Source organism: Pelodiscus sinensis, chromosome 5 (genome assembly GCF_049634645.1).
Source record: "Pelodiscus sinensis isolate JC-2024 chromosome 5, ASM4963464v1, whole genome shotgun sequence".
Classification (NCBI taxonomy): Eukaryota; Metazoa; Chordata; order Testudines; family Trionychidae; genus Pelodiscus; species Pelodiscus sinensis.
Window position 1 is genome coordinate 10,699,904 of NC_134715.1, and position 19,756 is coordinate 10,719,659.

A 19,756-nucleotide genomic window follows, 5' to 3' on the forward strand; every position below is an offset into this window, starting at 1 on the left:
GGATTGTGTATTCAAATGTAATGACCCATTCCTGCTCCTGTTAAAGTCAATGGGGAGATTTCCTTGGGATTAGTGAAGACAATCCAAAGGGACAGGTAACATTAGCTCTTTAGTCTTTCAAAGTGTTAGAATTTCTTGTGTTCTCATGCAAATATTTATTTTTCTAGGGAGCCCAGGAACCAAAGAGCCACATGTTTTCAATCTAACCTCCCTGACCAAGTCTGAAAATATCTTGTCGGCTTCGTTGCATTATTACATCGGGGACCTATTAAATGCTACTTGGAGTTGCCCCCATTCCGGAGGCTGCTCTCGTCATAGACATAGGAAACCTGAAATTCAAATAGATCTCTCAATATTGAGCTTTCCTTCTGATGGGAACCAGACTCGTACCCTGGGACATTTTCTAATAAATGTTTCTGTGGCTTATCGGGACGCCCTTTCCTGGCAGTGGAAGGACATTACTCATGTCCTGAGGGAGGCAAAGCAGAATGGTGAGCTTCTGATTGGCGTGAAAATGGCCTTGACTGGCCGCTATTCCTGGAGGAGGATGCCATCCAGCTATGAACCTTACATCCTGGTGTATGCCAATGACTCTGCTATTTCAGAACCAGAGAGTGTTGTTTCTAGCTTGCAGGGACACCGGAATTCCCTGGTTGAGGGCTTCCCCAGACCTGAAAGCCACTCAAAGAGCAGCCTGAGAGAACAGCGACGGAAACGTTCCACCAGCATCCTGTTGCCTTTGCAGAACAATGAGCTCCCAGGTACCGAGTACCAGTACAGTGAGGACGAGGGTTGGGAAGACAGGAAACCCTACAAAACCCTCCAGCCCCGGCTGGCAGAGAGGACAAAGAGTAAGAAAAAACAGCGAAAGAGCAACCACCAGAAAAGCCAAACTCTCCAGTTTGACGAGCAAACTTTGAAGAAAGCAAGAAGGAAGCAGTGGAACGAACCGAGGTACTGTGCGCGGCGCTATCTCAAAGTGGATTTTGCAGACATTGGCTGGAGCGAATGGATTATTTCCCCTAAATCCTTTGATGCATATTACTGCTCAGGCGAATGCCAATTCCCCATTCCAAAGGTACAGTATTTTTTTCCCCACTCTATTACTCTTACATCTCTATAGAACAGGAAAACACATCTAGTTTTTATGAACTGCACGTTTGTTTACATCAGTAAAATCCAAATGCGGCTCTTATTAAGCTCTAGAATGAGGTAAATAAGTAATAATTTATGTCCATTCTTTAAGGGGTAGTTGTTAAAAAAGCTATTATGAAGTCAGAATTGCTTTATGCAAATATATAAAATCAGAGTTATACAGAAGAATTATTTTTGTCCAGAATCCAAATGTGCTATAAATTGCTTATTGGGTAATAATAATGTATGAACTGGTGACCATCCAGTTGAATCAAGCATATTAAAGAACTGATCCTGCAAATGCTTATGACCAATTATTGTGATTACCTAATCACTAGTTAGTCCCAGTAGAAATCAATGAATGGGAATGGTCAGCACTGTGGTAGTAAAGGGTGAATGTATGGAGTCCTCCTCAAAGTAACCATAATTTGCTAAAGAAGAGCTGGATGCTCCATCTAATGCCATCCTGAGTTACCTACATAAGCACGAGGAACCTGATTCTGGAACCATTACTTCAGAGACACCCCTGCGGCTTTTAGACTATGCCCATGGGTAACGATTATTTTGGCGAGTTAAGAATTCTGTAACCTGACCCGGAAATGGAGGCATCACGTGGCTTCTTGAAATCAATAGGCCAAATTTATTTCTGGTGTAGCTCCATTAAAGGACCCCACATCTCCCAGCCTGCCAAGGCCACAAAGTGGGATGCAAGATGTAACAAACAGCTAGAATGGAGAGGGGAGGTGTACAAATTATCCCCACTGGAAACTAGTATAGATGTAGGGTTCACAGTTGTTAGCATAGCCTTATCTTCTTCATTTTCTATTTTTCATGTAACTAACTGTCAGCACTGAAAGCAAAATCATTTCAAACTAGTGCAGAGTTTGGAGATTAATTGGAAAGGTGTTCTTTTTCAATGAGAGTTAGAGGAGAGGTAGGGTAACAGCCAGGATTTTTTAGTCCAATATGGGACTGATCAGGGAGCCTTTATACAGGTGAGCAGTTTTGTTGATTTCAGGGAGGCTGCTCACCTGAATTAAGATTGCAGGATCTGACCCTAAAACTTTGAGGGCTGGCTCTAGTTTGGTACCTTTATCGAGCATTCAAAAGGAAAACAAAAGATTGCAGTAGTCTTTTAGGGCTTATCTAGACTATGCTAGAGGGTCGAAGAGGATATACAAATTCCACATAAACCTCATTTTTTGAGGAAGAGCGGCTTTTTGACAAGGGGGGGGGGTGCCGAAAAAGCCATGTCTAAACTATTTACTAAGTCCTGCTGAATTTGCATATCCTCTTTCAACACTCTAGTGTAGTCTAGATAAGCCGATAGCCATGTTACGACAGGATGAACCTAACCAGTGTTGAACCAAAAAATTTGCCCAACCACAAGAAGACAAAATTGTCTATTAGCATTACTTTCCACTGAATACTGAACTCTTAGGGTATGTCTACACTACCACCCTAGTTCGAACTAGGGTGGTAATGTAGGCAACCGGAGTTGCAAATGAAGCCCGGGATTTGAATTTCCCGGGCTTCATTTGCATAAAGCCGGGCGCCGCCATTTTTAAATGGACTCTGTGCCGCGCGGCTACACGTGGCACGGACTAGGTAGTTCGGACTAGGCTTCCTAGTCCGAACTACCGTTACTCCTCATTTCACGAGGAGTAACGGTAGTTCGGACTAGGAAGCCTAGTCCGAACTACCTAGTCTGTGCCGCGTGTAGCTGCGCGGCACGGAGTCCGCACTAGCGGACATTTAAAAATGGCGGCACCCGGCTTTATGCAAATGAAGCCTGGGAAATTCAAATCCCGGGCTTCATTTGCAACTCCGGTTGCCTACATTACCACCCTAGTTCGAACTAGGGTGGTAGTGTAGACATACCCTTAGAAGGTTAGTTAGAGCTAAATAACAGCACAGAACACTAAGAGCCAGGACTGGTGGCTGCAAACAAACTTTATGGGTCTGTGGGAAACTTCGCCACACCCATGATAAGAGGACATCCCAATAACTATAATTGTGCCGGACCATGGATATTGCTGGAACAGAGTGTGCTGGACTTGAGAGGTTCAACCTGTAGAGAGAATAGGTGGGTAAGACAACCTCTATAATTGGACCAACTTCTTTAGTTGTAAAAGACAGGCCTGCAGGAGAGCCCCTGGAGCTCAGAGGCTTGTCTTTTTCCCCAACAGGAGCAAGTCCCATAAATGATATTAACAAGAAGATTTTTTTCAGTGGTAGCAAAACATTGTACTGGGTCTTTTTGTCCTGTAGCTTCGCCTCTCCCTCTGTGATTGACAGCATCAATGCTCTATCACAGCTGCATCTCCACGTATGGGTCTGAAACAAGCCCTTAGCTCCAAAAGCAATTTCACCTGGACTTTTTCCATGTTAGCTTTAAGGGCAGTAAGTTATAGCAATGCTCTGGGCATTACTCTAGCTGAGGCTGAGTCAGCACTTCTAATTTCAACCTTGTTTATAAGGGTTTTAAAGGCGCCTGTAAAACTTTGCTCCAGGGATTGACCGTAGCCTAAGAGCAAATCATTCATTTATGGAGCGCTATTTGAAATAGGTCAGCATGGCTAAACAAAACAGAAGTAAGTTTTAAATTATTTACCCCAGCTACTTCTTATACCTGAAAGCACTTTACATTTTAAATCAACTTGGGGATGTTGTGAGCCATATAGCATGGACAAACAGATGCGTATCTTGAAAGAAGTAAACAAACAATGAAAACCATTGTAAACTGCCAGTTATTCTCTATGAGGCTTCTCTAAAACCCACTGGAAATATGCTATGGACTTCCACGTGATTAGGATCATGCTATATAAAAACAATGCTATTTTTCTATCTGTAGAAAATAGATTTTTTCCCCACTCATTTTTTCCCCAGTGGCATCATGATGGCCTTTGCTATGTAGCTGATAAGTGGCACATAATCAAAATAGTCCTGATCAAAATACAATTGAAGTTAATGGGAGTCTTTTCATTGACTTCAGTGGGCTTTGGGTCAAACTTCACGTACATAAGAACTTGCATCTTTAACAAATAAGCTTTTGCAAAAATATACTTAAGTACACCCCAAGTGCACAGGTGAGACTGTCAGAAGTACTCTTAGCCAGCTGCACTCCCACTGAAGTAAAGGGCTAGGCCCATGCTGAAAGCTTCTGAAAATTTCACCCACCGTTGCTGCTAAATACCTGTTAATATAACAAAGAAAGTAAGTTTCCTAGAAGGATCTGTGCTTTTTTTTATAGGGAGTTCCAAAAGCAAAAGAAAAGTCCCTTTAGCCAGAGAGACAAACAGCCCATAAAACGCTTCCCAAACTATGGACCTGAGTCCCACGGCCTTGCTCCTTGTAATGAAAAGCAAAAGCAAGCTCCCCATTCATATGTGATCCTTTTCCTGTCAGTTTGTGTAGTTTGTACTTTCTGCACTAGTGTAAATCACTACATTAGGTGCTAAACACTAGTGAATCAGGGATCGCTCACCATCGTTGAAACAGGATATAAAGCACGTCCATTCTGCACTAGGAGTGTTACTCGAGTCTGAAGGAGGGGAAGTGAAAGTTGATTGGTTCTAACAAAGATGCTATGTAATGTGTAGAGAAGTTAAAGGGAGGCACTGTGCTTACCTCAGACAGCAGAAAAGATTCCCCATCTTTTGCCAATTTCCCTGGCAAATCATAGTGGTTTCTTAAGAACCTCCTTCAGACATTTAGAGCCAAATTCATGCTGAGTGAGAGCAAGTGAGGGTCCACTGAGGGCTGAGCTCAGTTACACTGGGTCTTAATTGGGTTTGAGAACTAAATGCATTTCACAGAAACATGCCTCACAGTTCCAACCGAGCTTGCGACCTCATTGTGATAGGCCCTATACAAACAAGTAAGAGAGAACCCTTGCCTTGGAAAACTTGATGTCTACATGGATGAGATGGACAAAGGAAGAACTACTAAGCCCATTTAACTAATGGGTACATGAAACCTAGAGAGATTAAATGATTCATCCAAGATCGCATAGGATGTCTGTGACAATCATGAACTAACCTTTATTTCTTGACTCCAAGACAGTGCCTTAACTGCAAGCCTCTCTAAACTTATTATAAAAGTCTTCTTACAAATGTAGGACTTGATCCTGCATTTCTGGAGCATGCAAAACTCCCGTGTTCGGGGGGGTACATACGGAATGTCGGACTGGATCCTTAACGTGAAAGAAAATTCGACTTTTGAATAATTATTTTCCATGCAAAGATGGAGAGTATCTAGGTGGTTATGGACATAGGTGGCAGTGTCTTGCCTCTAGTTCCATGAAAGTCAGCAGCAAATTCCCACTGATCTGGAGGATCCAAACCATGCCGGTTGTGCACACGTGCAGTGTGAAATAGAATTTGCACCATGTAAACCAAAAGCCACTTTTGCTCTCTAATGAGAATGAAAATTCCACACGTGGCAAAGAGAAACAGGCAGATCTAAAGCCATTAAGCTGTGGAGCCTCGTGATCCACGTGCACGACAGGATATCCATCAGAGCTGTGCATTTGCTAATTGACACCATAGCTAGCAAATAATAACAAAAATTCAGTTGGCCTACAGATCCACAGCAGTCCTGCTGTGAAGGGGAACTGAGCTCCCTGTAATCCAGCTGTTGATCAACCTGTTGGGTATGTAACAAAAGATGTGCCTTTTCCCCTCCCACCCAGCCCCCTCCAAATTCCAGGCCATACCCTCTCCCTGTTTCAATCAGGTGGCTTGAGGGCTGTTGAACCCACATGTGTGAAACTTGCAGCATGCCACAGAGCATGCAGGCTAGATAGATCATCTCCCTGGCTTGTAGGTGACGACATTCTCTCCACTCCTAATGCATCAATAATGAAATTCAACTGGGCAGCAAGTCTCTCAAGGATGTGTGCGGCTTAGCAGGTGCAGCCCTAGCCACAGCTGGACTCGTTCACAGAGCTGGCCACTTGGAGGCTGCTGGGTTTTTCCTTCACGCCACTCCCCCTCTAATAGAAAATCTCATGTGAGACCAGCCTGCTTCTCATTAGTAGGAACCAGACAGAGCGAGCTGCCTTGAGGCAACGATGATGTAACGCTCCCCATGCAGGGTATGTGTATGCCCATTTAACTCTTCCCCTTCCGATTTTTAAAATGCTCAGCTGTGGGGTAACTCTGCTACTACTGAAGTTGACCGTTGACTTTTATTGGAGCAAAAGTGTCCCATACCTGAGCAGCTTTTGAAAAGCCCACCCTTAAAAGTCAGGGGCTGCGTATTCTCTGTGGGGTTGGGCGTAACACACAGGACATTTCAGATAGGTAAGAAATGAGTGTGATCAACCCAGTACCAAGTAATGTTGACACTTGCCGAGACCTTTTGCCAAGACGATGATCCACCACACCCAAAACTCCCACTGATGCCAATGAAAGTTCTTTACTCCGAGCACCTTTGAAATCAATCCTATAACCAGAAATATACTTGAATTTGTTCAATTTAGAGAGTTATTGAGACAAATGTATATCTTGGTCTTAAGTGTGCAGTCCCGGGTTAAAGTTTAAAACCCCACCCAAATTGAGTTAGGTCTACTGATTAACAGAACCCAACCTCAGCCAGTAAGGCCAGGCATTATACCATAAACCAATGACTCATGGCTCTCTTCCCCTTTATATGACATAATTATGGCTGGTAGTTTCAAACTTATCCAAAGGAAGCCAGTGGGGGAGGGGAGGGGAATGCAAAGTCTTGAAGAAACTAAATGGAACTATCATATAGCAACTTCATTAGAACCAATTAATTAACTTCTCCTCCTGCAAACTGTTGAGAATTATCCCAAGTGCAGAACCAACAGGACCGTAGGCCCCATTTCGGTGACCGTGAGCATCTGCGATGCTCCAAGGTAGCAGAGTTTGCGGTATCACAGGCTCTTTCTCTGAAGAGCTGTTCAGGGCTCCCAATAAGAAGGTGAGCCAAAGTTATGGAATCTGAACATCTGTTTTCAATTCCTATCAAACCATTAGACGCTGTAGATATTTTATCAATAATAGGGTTTGTATTGATTTTTGGTGAGCACAACAGAGACCCTTGAACATGGAAAGCAATATACTCTTTTTGATTTTTGCGCACCATAGGGAGCACTGTGGCTAGAAAAAGGAAAGAATACAACCCTAACCATATCTGTCACCTGCTTTCTGACGTCACAGTTTATAAAAAAATATTAGGTTGTGGGAGCACTGAAATTTTAAAAAGCTCTATAAAATGTCACAGAGGAAATCCTAGTCACTCTTAAAAAAAAGCTGTCTCAGTGCAGGATCTGTGAGTCTGGATAAATGCACATTTGAACATTCCCTTTTCAACCTTATTTGACTTAGTTGTAAAGAGGGTGCTCATTAGAATTCAGGGCTTTTTAGGCATTCTATGCCTTATTGCAATGGGACCCTGGAGGTCTGTTGTAGTTTTGTTCCATTTAAAATCATCATAATGTAGAGCTTATTGAAACTTACTGCAAGAAATTAAAAAGAGAATTTTACTAAACTCTTGTGTTTAAAAAAGGGAGGAAGGGAATCTCGCTACTGCTAGGTTCAGTGTGCTTCTAGTGGCTTCTGAGTCTCAGATCCTTAAAAATAGTTAGGTGCTTAGCTCCCATTGATTTCACTGAAAGCAAAGTGCCCCCTCAGTTCTAACGACGGGCGAGTCTACACAGCAGGGCTTAACTCAAATATAGCTACGTCAATTGTGTAGTTTGTTTCAAAATTGGGAGTGTCTATACAGCACATTTCGAAATAGAGCACTCTTCCTTTGACTTCCCTTACTCCTCGTACAATGAGGGTTACAGGAGTCAGCTTGACAACTCCAGCTTGATAACTTGACAGTATTTCAACATTATTTCAAAGTAACTGCCTGCTGTGTCGCTGTGGACTGTTATTTTGAAATAATGTTGCTGTGTAGACATACCTTATCTTAAAAGGGAGTTAAGATCACACAGGATGGGTCCCATGCATTGCGCAATCTCTGAGTGCTCTAATAGATTCTTCCATCTGGAGAAGAAGAAAAATTGTTTGGATTAAGTTAACCCAAACAACAATCACAAACAGTGGAAGGTTCCCAAATGGATCCTTTTGGATCTTTTGTCAGATGGCTCCTATCCCAGTTTATCTTGATTCATTATGGTTGGAATTTAAGGATCATCTGTCTCTAGCTGTGTTTACACTACAAAGAAAAGTTGGAAAAAGATATGCAAAGTGCAAACCGCAATTTGTGTATCTTTTTCCGCTTTTCTTTCTGAAGAGACTTTTCTGAAATTTGGTGCATCTACACAGTGTCAAATTTCGGAAAAACCTCCTCTTTTCGGCACATCCCTTCTTCTTTGTACGATGAGGTTTACAAGGATGGCGAAAGAACGCATCCACTTTTCTGAAATTTTTTTTGGAAAAGCATATGCATTCCTTGGATGTGACATAGCTTTTCTGGGATACCTCTGGTATCCCAGAAAAGAGCTTCAGTTTAGATGTAGCCTCTGAGATAAAGCCAAAGAATAGTGTTGGCATGTGTGTGCTTAAATGGAGGCAAGCTAGAGATCTCTGCACATCACATCACCAACATCACTACAAGTAGATATTCCTAACTACGTTATCGTATATACCATAATGATACTGACTCTCCAAACTATTCGGCTATCTCTACACTGGCAGCTTCTTGCACAAGAACTCTTTTGCGGAAGAGTTCTTCTGCAAAAACTGTTCCAGACAAGAGCGTCTACCCTGGCATGTGCTTTTGCTCAAAAGATGTGCTTTTGCGCAAAAGCATCTGTGCCAGTGTAGACGCTCTCTTGCGCAAGAAAGATCCGATGGCCATTTTAACCATCGGGCTTTCTTGTGCAAGAAATTCATGTTGCCTGTCTACACTGACCTCTTGCGCAAGAACAGTTGTGCAAGAGGGCTTATTCCTGAGGGGGAGCATCATAGTTCTTGCGCAAGAAGCACTGATTTCATCTATTCGAACATCAGTGTTCCCATTCAAGAACTCCCCGCCAGTGTAGACAGGCAGCATGTTTTTGCACAAAAGCAACCGCTTTTGCACAAAATCATGCCAATGTAAATGTAGCCATGCTGTGCTTTTACCATGGAAATTCATTTGGGCCTGCAAATTGGGAAGTTATATGTCTAATCCTTGTGCCTGAATTTTGCGCAGACAAATTCTATCGTGTCAGAAAATTGCAGGCTCTCTGAATATTTGGCCCACCGAACCTTATCATAAATGTGCATGACATTTGACTAGGACTATTTTTAAGTCTGCGATTTCCAGGTTTTAGTTCTGAGATGAATAATTAATGAAGTTTTGAACAGCTTTCTGAAAGGATAGTATCAACATAAAATCATATTATTGTTGGTTTTTTGTTTATTATATTACTGTGTTTTCCTGTGTTACTACTGAGATAATGGGCAATGAAAGTATATTTAAAAGCTTGTTCTAAATGTGTTTACTCATCTTGCGTTAACTAAGTCAGTTTTGTTTTCTAGTTATAATCATTGGCCCAAATTCTGCTTTCAGTTATAAAAATCTTAGTCCAGGCACTTTCAGATTTACACCAGTGCCTGAGAGCAGAATTTTGCCAAAGGCTATGTCTTCCCTCTTCCTCAAAAGCCTATTCAAATGAAGTTAAATTAGCATATTGCCACACTTCATTTGCATAATTAATTAGGAGCCGTTTTTGTGCAAGAGCCATTCTTCATTTTTTCTGGAAGAACAGCTCTTGGACAAGAGGGGGGTTTTGCGCAAAAAGGTGCTGTGTAGACGGCGCCTTTTTGCGCAAAAACCTCTTGCGTAAAAACAGCTCCTAATTAATTATGCAAATGAAGCACAGTAATATGCTAATGTGCTTCATTTGCATAGGTTTTTGCAGAAGAGGAAGCTGTGTAGACATAGCCTTAGTGTAAATCAGTGTACTACTCATGGAATTCAGGTAGGTGCAATGATGGAGTAAATTACCAGTCAAGTGTACATTTATTAAATGTCAGAGTAGTGTGTATTGTATCTTGGATTTGGGGAACATGCAAAAAAGGTTAAACTTCCATGGTGAGGGAATGGATGGTAATAAGAAAGAGATTATCATGGGGGTGTGGTGTCATATAGCATAACGCAATACCCACGCCACTTACTTTACACCTGCTTAGTTACTTTCCCTACCCCACATACCTTTCTCCTGTTCAATATATGACACTTGTTTTGCACCCCAATTGGACTGCCACAAGATTTGCTGCTCTACTATTTATACCCACTTACCCTGCTTTTCAGAATAAGCTACTGCCAGGGTATAATTTACACCACCAATTCTATCAGTACCAAGTATCTTGGTCTGTATGTTTCTCATGCCACTATTGCCCCTATATGGAGTGTGTACCTTGATAAGGCAACTCCTGCAAGAAGTTAGGGCCACTTTCTTCAGAGTAGGAAAACTCTAGCTGAACTGTAGAGTAACAGTGACACCCAGCGGCCAGTAAAATTAATCCAAAGAGGGGTATTCCCTGCAGATAACCCAGGGCACATGACAATTGAGAACCGTCTTTTAAAGGAGGTACTCAGAATTGTTTCTGCTAGCTAGCCTTATTGGCTCACTACTCTTTATTCAAGGAGTTGTTCCAAATTATGAAGAAAACAGTTACCCTGTAAGCAATACAGTTTCATTTTCAACATACATACACATTAACATTGTCTTCTCTCCTTGTTCTTTCTTCTACAGGCCTTGAAGCCATCAAACCATGCCACCATTCAGAGCATCGTGAGAGCAGTTGGGGTCATCCCGGGTATACCTGAGCCTTGCTGTGTTCCTGACAAAATGTCTTCTCTCAGCATCCTGTTCTTTGATGAAAATAAGAATGTGGTGCTTAAGGTCTACCCCAACATGACAGTGGAGTCCTGTGCCTGCAGATAACATCCCTTTCCAATGTCTAAATTGAGCTCTTGCTTTTCCTTCACCCCAACCCCCACCAATGCATTTCATTCAAAGAGAGATTTATACACAAACCTGAATTAGAGAGGAGCTACTGAATGGAGAAGACTTCACTTACTCTTGAACCTGACTGAGAAATAAGCTTTGGCAACTGGGACTATTTCTATTGCAGTGTACAAACGAGAAGTGAAAGTTACAAAGGACTGTTCAAGATAGTTTTGAAACTGTCAGGAGGACAACACTGATTTATTTTTGTACCAGGCTTTGAAAATGGCAGAGACTGTTTGATTTTTGTCTCCATTCTTCTAATGACTAATGGGGGAAGAGAGATTACAAAATACATTATGTATTTGAAGCTATGCCTTGGGTTACTAAACAGCTCCGCAAGTGCTAAATAACCTGAACACAAATCTAACTTATCCTAAGAGACTTAGAAAATCCAACTTAACCATTTATTCCCTTGATATGACATGTCATTGACTTTTATGTATATTCATTTTTGTTTAGCTTGTTCTTCATAATACTGCCCCTGAGACATTCCTTCCTACAGCGTAGGTAATGTTAAGTCACAATTATGCTGCATGAGAAGTTCTAATATCACTCAGAAGGGCTTTTCTCTCATGCCAGATACAGTGGGAAGCAACTGACCCCAAAGCCTAGCACAGTGATTTTCAACCTGTGGTCTTTGGACTATGCCTAAGAATTCTAAAAGAATTTGTACTGCCATTTGAAATTTTTAGGGGTCTGCCAATGAAAAATGTTGAAAAATCACTGGCCACCTAGCAAAATGCAAGTAGTATAGTCAACAACACAGTTGAGTGAATAATGAGCAAGTATTTTATCTGATGTCTGCAAGCAGTCTGTAAGCAACCCTAAAAGGTCTAAAAATGTTACATGAAATTTGGTGAATTCTTTATCTGTAATTTAATTCTTTATCTGTAATTAACTTCACTGATTCTTTGATGATCAGCCTTTAGTCTGGTAGTGTGTTTTGATTGCTTGCATAGGTCAGGTGGTATTGTTTCCATTCTTTTATTGGATACATGTTGCTTTTAGGATCCAGTCGCAAGTTCAAAATTTGCTCTGGGAGAGTTTTTCCTAATAAATACATAAAGTGTGGTATGTCCATGAACATTCCTTACTATAAATTCATTTGCTAGAACAACTAAAGAAAGCGAACCCTACGGACCATAAACACACTTAGAGAGCTTTCACGTTTTCTTGAAGGGAATATATTCATGGAAACATTTTTTAAGTATTTGCCTGACTCCACTTATGCACCATTTTGAGGCTTCTGAAGGAGATTCCTGTCTATCAAGACTGGAAAGAACAATCACTTAGTTAAACATTTAATTTGTTAAAATGCAATTCTTACTCCAACCCAACTTTTTTTTTAAACCCATCTCAGTTACTAACTTTGTTTAACAGCATCACTGATAATAAAATATTCACATTTCCTAACCACGGCTATTCTGGCAGCTGAGAGCTATATGGTTCCCACTGTATTCAAGTACCAACCAGCAGTTTTTGTGAGTAGACACCGACCTGCAGCTTCAGTGGAGCTCAAGGTTAGTTTGAAAATGATCGCTGATGATTTACTATTCAGTCATCAGTGCCATCATGTTTGCCAACTTGAAGTGTGTCTGAGGTATGGGAAGGCGCAGTATAGGATCCAGTTTTGTCACTGTTTTCCTAGGCAACGTTCCAGTTGAAATCTGTGGGAGTTTTGCTTAAAGAAAGGATTGCATATTAATGCCTGAGGGCCAGTTCGCTTAAGATGTGCCCTTTCATCCATTTCTCCAGAGGCCCTACAGTGGGTGATAGACAGGAGAGACTCTCCTGTCGACTTCCCTTACTCCTCATGACTGCAAGGAGTTCTCGAGTCAACAGGGACACCCTGGGCATTCGATTTAGTGGATCTTTACTAGACTCACTAAATCAAACACCGGAAGATCAGCCTCCTCAGCATTGATACTCCATTTAGTATAGACATGGCCTCAACTTGCTATGGTCCCAAAGCTCAATCATTATTTGTATGAATTGGGACCAGATCTTCAGATAGTGTAAATTGATACCGCTCCAGTGAGTTTAACTGAGGTATGACAGTTTATACAAGGTGAGGAACTAGTCCCTAAAGTCTTAAAAGTTCAAGTGTTCTAAATCTTGCCTTACAGAGAGAATTCCAGAGAACTGTGAAAGAGAAATCAGGAGAAAGATATGCCCCTAGGACACAAACCAGGGATGTGCAACCCCTGTGTTCAATAAGCCAGGCATGTACGCATCTCTTAGTCTTTGAAGCACTTCCACGTGTGGCAGAAAACTTAATACTGAAATCGGGTGAGTCACATGACTGAACAATTGGAAAAATGCATGTCTTTCAGACCATGAAAGATCCTACCTTCACCCAGAAATTAGAAGATTCCTGAATTACTGCGGGTGGAAGAAAGGGTGTAAATGTGGAAGAGAGCCTGTGTCAGCATGAAAGGAAAGATTTTAAAGGACAGTTCAGAGCACCCAAGTGCCCATGTTCTGTGGGGATTACCTTGACCCTTTAATCATTTGGCATCCACTCAGACCACTGGCAGCTGACCATTGATAGCAGTGGACTCGGGACTGGCTCCTAGTGAATGTCAGCCCCTGCAGCAGTGAAAAGTAAAGTGTTTTTAAATAAGCTCCCTTGTAAAAAAAAATCCATATTTTAGCCACAAAGTGCATCAGGGGTTGCCAAAACTATAAATCCTGACTAATTCTAGTCACTAATCATTAGAGAGACTGTCAGAAAGAAAACTGAATCTAGCTGAGTCAGGAATTCTGATACAGGTTGAACTTCTCTAGTTCAGAACGCTGTGGCCCGGCATGATTTTAGTTAGCTGGATGTCCACTTTTCATGGGGGTGGCCAAGTTTCCCACAGGCCCATAAAGTTTGTTCACAGCCACCAGTTCTGGTTTTCAGTGTTCTGGGCTGTTGTTTAGCTCTAATTTACACCTACATGTCTTCTAAGAGCCCAATAAGCAGTGGACGTGTTGGAAATGCTACTAGACAATACTGACTTCCCCTGGTCTGGAAAATTCTCTGGTTCAGAACCAGTCAGAACTAGAGAGGTTCAACCTGTGTTTTTCTTTGGGTTTAAGTGCCAGCTGAAGGCAAAACAGTTTCTTTCCCATGTAACATTGTTAGTCAGTAGGGGCTCAACTCTTTCTTGAAATATGCAGCAGCACTTTCCATTGAACATAAGGGGAGCCTTTCACCTGGACATGGGGGGGGAGTGGAATTTGTCCTAAATTTGTCTGTAACCATTGTAATGTTTTTCCTTCTCCACGGCAGACAATTTGTGCAATACCCTCGAGCAGGGATTATTTATGTACCAACCACCTTCCAAAAAGCCTGCGATTCTAATACTTCTCTGTCTGGGAATTGTTATGCAACCGTCTCAGCCAATGCATCTATTTTTATTTTTAAAAAAAGCATTTGTTGTTGTTATTCAGGCACTGGGACTAGTTTATGCTATTGACTTCATTGACCTGGAATGGAGAAAAATACTTTTCTCTGGCCAGCCAGAATTTTTTCACAGAAGTTTGGATGGGGAGGGAATGTTAGAAAATTCTCATGCTAGAGTTTATATGTGCTGTGTGTGTGGTTGAGAGAGAGAGTGTGAAGAAAAGATTCATGGGTCCAAAGCCTGCCACAGTGTGAAAAGCTTCTCGTCCAGTGAGGCAGGCATAATTTAGGCAGCAAAGTGGTAGCAGTAGGCCAAGAAACTCAGACTTTCACTAACGATGCAAAAGAAGAACATAGACTTTGGCGGCAATGTAAGGATAAACCAGGAGCCCCAGGCAGGAAAGTAGCATTGTATCAGACGAAAAGGAGGGTAGGGCACCACAGGATGAGTTAAACCGGGAGGAGGCTGTCTTACCCAGGAGAGCCACTGTAAGGTAACATGAGTTAAGAGCACACCTTTTATCTGCAGAGAGGCACAGCCCTCCGTATACCCTCCGTATACCTCCGTATATGCCCTCCGTATACCTGTCACAACCCATTAACTCAGTCACCTTGCACTGGCAGAGGCATGTAAGTGGGAGGCACAGTCTGGCTGTAGCTCATGTGTTTCACAGGCTGCCTGCGAGCTTACAACACGTTCATGCACGTCGCAGGGTTCTAGCAGTTCTGGGCCTCACAAACGGCAAACGCAGCAGAACACAATTCCTAGTTGCCACAAAAGTGCCGAAGCTGACATTGGCTCAAACACATGCCTGGACCTTAACCATCTCATATTCAGCGCAGCAAGGAGTTGTGCTTTGAACTTGGTTATTGAGCAATCCATTGCCATTCCTGTCAAAGTCTGTGTTAGGAAATGGCTTTGATTCTCAAAGGCGACATCTATGCACAAGCTGCTTTTCAAAGTGCCATTGGAGTCATGGTCCCGTTGGCTTCATAAAAATATCACGTGTCAGTCTGTGCAGCACTGGTCAAATAATAGGCTTCCATTCACTATTAGTGTTACCGTTTGATGCCCTTTCTGGGATACTGGCAGTGTCCTGCCATTCTTATGTATGTGATGAGTCCCACTGCTTTGTAACAGACGTCCTATACACCACGACTTGCTGTCTGAGACTAATAGTGGCCATGTAACCGATTTCCCAGATGACAGTGGCAGGAAAATCTCAGCCTGGTGTGGTTGACACCCCAGTGACTCATTCATTGTTGTTAATGCTATAGGTTGCACCTCCCTAATCCAGCACTTTCTCGTCTAGTAACATCCGTGGTCCGGCATGATGTTAGTTAACTGAATGTCGACTTAAGGGTGTGGCCAGGTTTCCCACGGTCCCATAAAGTTTGTTTACAGGCACCAGTCCTGGCTTTCAGTGTTCTGTGCTATTATGTCATAGAATCATAGAATACTAGAACTGGAAGGGACCTCGAGAGGTCATCGAGTCCAGTCCCCTGCCCTCATGGCAGGACCCAGTACTGTCTAGACCATCCCTGATAGACACTCATTTAACCTATTCTTAAATATTGCCAGAGGTGGAGATTCCACGACCGCCCCAGGCAATTTATTCCAGTGGTTAACCACCCTGAGAGGTAGGAACTTTTTCCTAATGTCCAACCTACACCTCCCTTGCTGCAGTTTAAGCCCATTGCTGCTTGTTCTATCCTCGGAGGCCAGGAAGAACAAGTTTTCTCCCTCCTCCTTGTGACAGCCTTTCAGATACCTGAAAACTGCTATCATGTCCCCCCTCCATCTTCTCTTTTCCACATTAAACAAGCCCTTCTCTCTGTTTTCTTTCATAGGTCATGTTCTCTAGACCTTTAATCATTCTTGTTGCTCTAATAATTTAGCTCTACTTCACTTCTAAATTGCTTCTAACAGCCCAGTGAGTGGTGGAAGTGTTGGTAATGTTGCTAGACAACATTGACCTGCTGTGGTTCGTGAATTCTCTGGTTCAACACCAGTCAGGTCCTGAAGGTGCTGGACTAGAGAGGTTCAGCCTGTAGTACTCGTTCCAGCAATCCAGTCTCCACCACTCTGAAGTTCGAATTCTGTTCTCAGTAACTCAGCGTTGCCTGGTGTAACTCAGTGCAGAATCCCGAGCTAATTGATTATAAGGGCCTGAAACTATAACCCATGATTTATTTTTTAAATGTTGTGACTTTGAAATCAAGGGTCACATTCAGTTGATGGTGGAAGTGGTGACAGCTTCATGGCGTAAGTTAGTCTAAGGGGTGCAAATCTATTTTGCCTGATGCTCAACTTCCAAGGTTTAACACCACTGACTTCCAAGGTGTTAATCCCAATTTGCAGTGGCCTAACTGAGATCAGAATCAGGCTGTAGGTTCAAAAATCAACCTGGCATTAGGAAGGACAAATAACCAACTCTGACACTTTCATACTGAAAGCTACGACTGTGCGCTAACCGATGCTGACATGCACACGCTGCAGTCACCCCCGGAAAGGCCTCTGTAGCTAACCAGGTACAAGTGACAGATGTTTTGTGCACAAAACTTTTCTCCTATCTGTACCCTTCAGTAACAGTTTGTAATAAAGCTACATCTTCTTACCCATTTATTAATCACGTGCGCAATTATTTCTGTGTATAACTATGTAGCAATATGAACTTCAAATAATTTTCCAAATAATATTAGTTTTCTATTTTATTCAGGCCTAGTGTTGTTTGGGGTAACCCCCCGGCCTACATTCTGGTAATTCTGCTAAGTGGGTCTGCCTTTCATTCACGAAACGGCACCCACACTATTGCATGGTTGCTGAACACGAGAACAACTTGAACTACCGCCCTATGTCCTCACTAGCACTGAGTACTGGCCTCACTCTGCTCTCAGACGTAAAGCTCCCATGTGGGAGCAGACAGTGGCTCTGGAACCACCCTCCACCCCTAACCTTCACCCTTAAATAGGGAACCTTAGAGGGAGCATAATACACAGTCTATGAGGCCTGTCCTGCAAATCTATATGTGTATCTTTACTCACACAGGCGTAGCGCTCTCCTGTGTGAAGCGTCAACGCCTTTGCAGGCCCGAACGTCTAAGTTACCAAGCCTCTGCCAAGAGTAAGTGCTGAGGGCCACCCAGACCCCATTCCCTGTACTGAGCTCAATACTGTCTTGGGGCCACCTCCTTAAGTTCCCATCTCTTGCGAGATGCTCACCAGTTTGCAGGGTCATTTTCTCGACCTCTCTTCTTATCCTGGCAAACAAACCAAACCTTTGTAAATGGTTTTAGTGTAGAAGTTAATGCGTGTACAGACAGCATCAATGAATAAAAAAAATACCAAAAAAGTTATTTGTATATGGAAACAAGAACTTTTACAGGTGCTTTTAATTTATTGTATGTTTATAGCCTTCTTGTGCTTTCCTAATTCCCACCTCTTGGTACAGTTAATGCTAATCAGTTTTCACAATCGTTGCAAGAGGAAATTATAAGTCCTTGACAAGGGCATGGTGCAGTGACACTATGAGGGGACACATTTTACTACTGCTGTATAAGCTTGCCTACTATGTATTCTTTCCTTTCAATAATGGGACTCTCTCACTGCAAACTATGAAAAAAATAAATAAAATCACTTTGAAATATCATTCTCTCCTTTTGTACTTGAGTCTTAGTATCTGCTCAGTGGTGCTTTATGCCTACAGCGCTTGTGAATTGTTGGCTGCATGTGTTGCATTCATAAAATGAAGTAAATCATCGCTGTAGAGTGGGCCCCAAATGTTGAGTTAATGGTTAGTGGCTGTGGCAATTACCACCTTCATAGTGTACAGGACCTGATCCACAGCTCAGTCAAGTCAGGGAGACGGCTTCCACTTATTTCAATGGGATTTGCATGGGACCTGTAACTACGGTGGGCTGGCATACAGCAGTGCACCTGGTTGGTGATGTAGTCTCCAGTAGGTTTTGATTCCATCAGTGCAGAGGGCTGTTCTGCAATTATTTCCCCAATTTCTCTGTTCCTTTATGACACCTGGCTAACAATTCGAGGAGGACAGGCTGAGGGAAAAGAAGAGAAACTGTTGGGCTATGTCTACACTGGCATGAATTTCCAGAAATGCTTAAAACGGAATACTATTCCGTTTTCAGTTTTTCCAGAAAAGGAGCGTCTACATTGGCAGGCTGCTTTTCCGGAAAAGCCCTTTTTCCAGAAAAACGTCTGTGGCCAATGTAGACGCGCTTTTCCGGAAAAGAGCCCCAATCGCCATTTTCGTGATCGGGGCTTTTTTCCGGAAAAGACTACTGGGCTGTCTACACTGGCCCTTTTCCGGAACAGTGCTCCGGAATAAGGACTTATGCCCGAGCGGGAGCAGAATAGTTTTTCTGGACTAGCGGCTGATTTTGTACAGTAGAGCATCGTTGCTTTTCTGGAAATTCAAGGCCCAGTGTAGACAGCTCGCAGCTTATTCCAGAAACGCGGATGATTTTCCGGAATAAGTGGCCCAGTGTAGACACAGCCTTGCATTATACAAACAAGAATATACATACTGGTTCTGAAGTCCCGAAGGCCGTGAAAGGCAGACTAGTTGAGAGTCTCTGGACAAAGGCAAAAAGAGGAGAGAAAAAACAGGAAGCTAGTGGCTCTGACTCTTTTCAGTCTACTGAATCCCTTTCAGGCATCTGATTTGTTTTGCATACTCCAAGTTTCACCTCACTTAAAACGTAATTGCTTACAAAAATCAGATAAAAAATACAAACGTGTCACAGCATAGATGCTCGCTCATTTTTACCATCTATAAAACAAATCTATTACTTACATTTCAGTGTATAGCAGAGTAGTGTAAGTAAGTTACTGTAGCCTGCTGCATAAAGCTAATATCTAAATGAGTTGCTGTCCCTTGTTGAGAACCACTGCCATAGACCACCAAGTCAGGTAGATGACCGTATGGCTTAAACAAGAATATCCAAACAAGACTTGGTAGTAACAGGTGGCTAACTATCCATATATCTGTTGAGAAAGTAGCTTGGCGAAACACAAAATGGCCGATAAGTTCTTGGAATGTATTGCAACCAACTTTTTTGAGAAAGTAGAGAAAGTAATGGTGGGGGGAGGGAGAAACATTTTAGATTTGCTTCTGACTGTGTCAAACAGTGTCCGCTTCAACAAATTCTTGTAGGTAAGATCCCAGGGGAAGAACATTTAAGGGCTGAAGGAATTTAGGAGGGCTGGTAGTTTCCTTAGTGAGGCAA

At 42.5% G+C, this 19,756-nt stretch overlaps 1 protein-coding gene across 1 annotated transcript in view; it reads left to right on the forward strand.

Annotated features, from left to right (window-relative positions):
- The window catches only part of BMP3 (bone morphogenetic protein 3), a 31,620-nt gene extending 13,464 nt beyond the window's left edge, over window positions 1-18,156 (forward strand). The window contains exons 2-3 of the mRNA XM_075929471.1: window positions 168-1,078; window positions 10,859-18,156. Of these exons, the coding sequence (XP_075785586.1) occupies window positions 168-1,078; window positions 10,859-11,050 (1,103 nt within the window). The 3' untranslated portion in view covers window positions 11,051-18,156. The remainder of the gene's footprint in view (window positions 1-167; window positions 1,079-10,858) is intronic.
- Window positions 18,157-19,756: the final 1,600 nt, after the last annotated feature.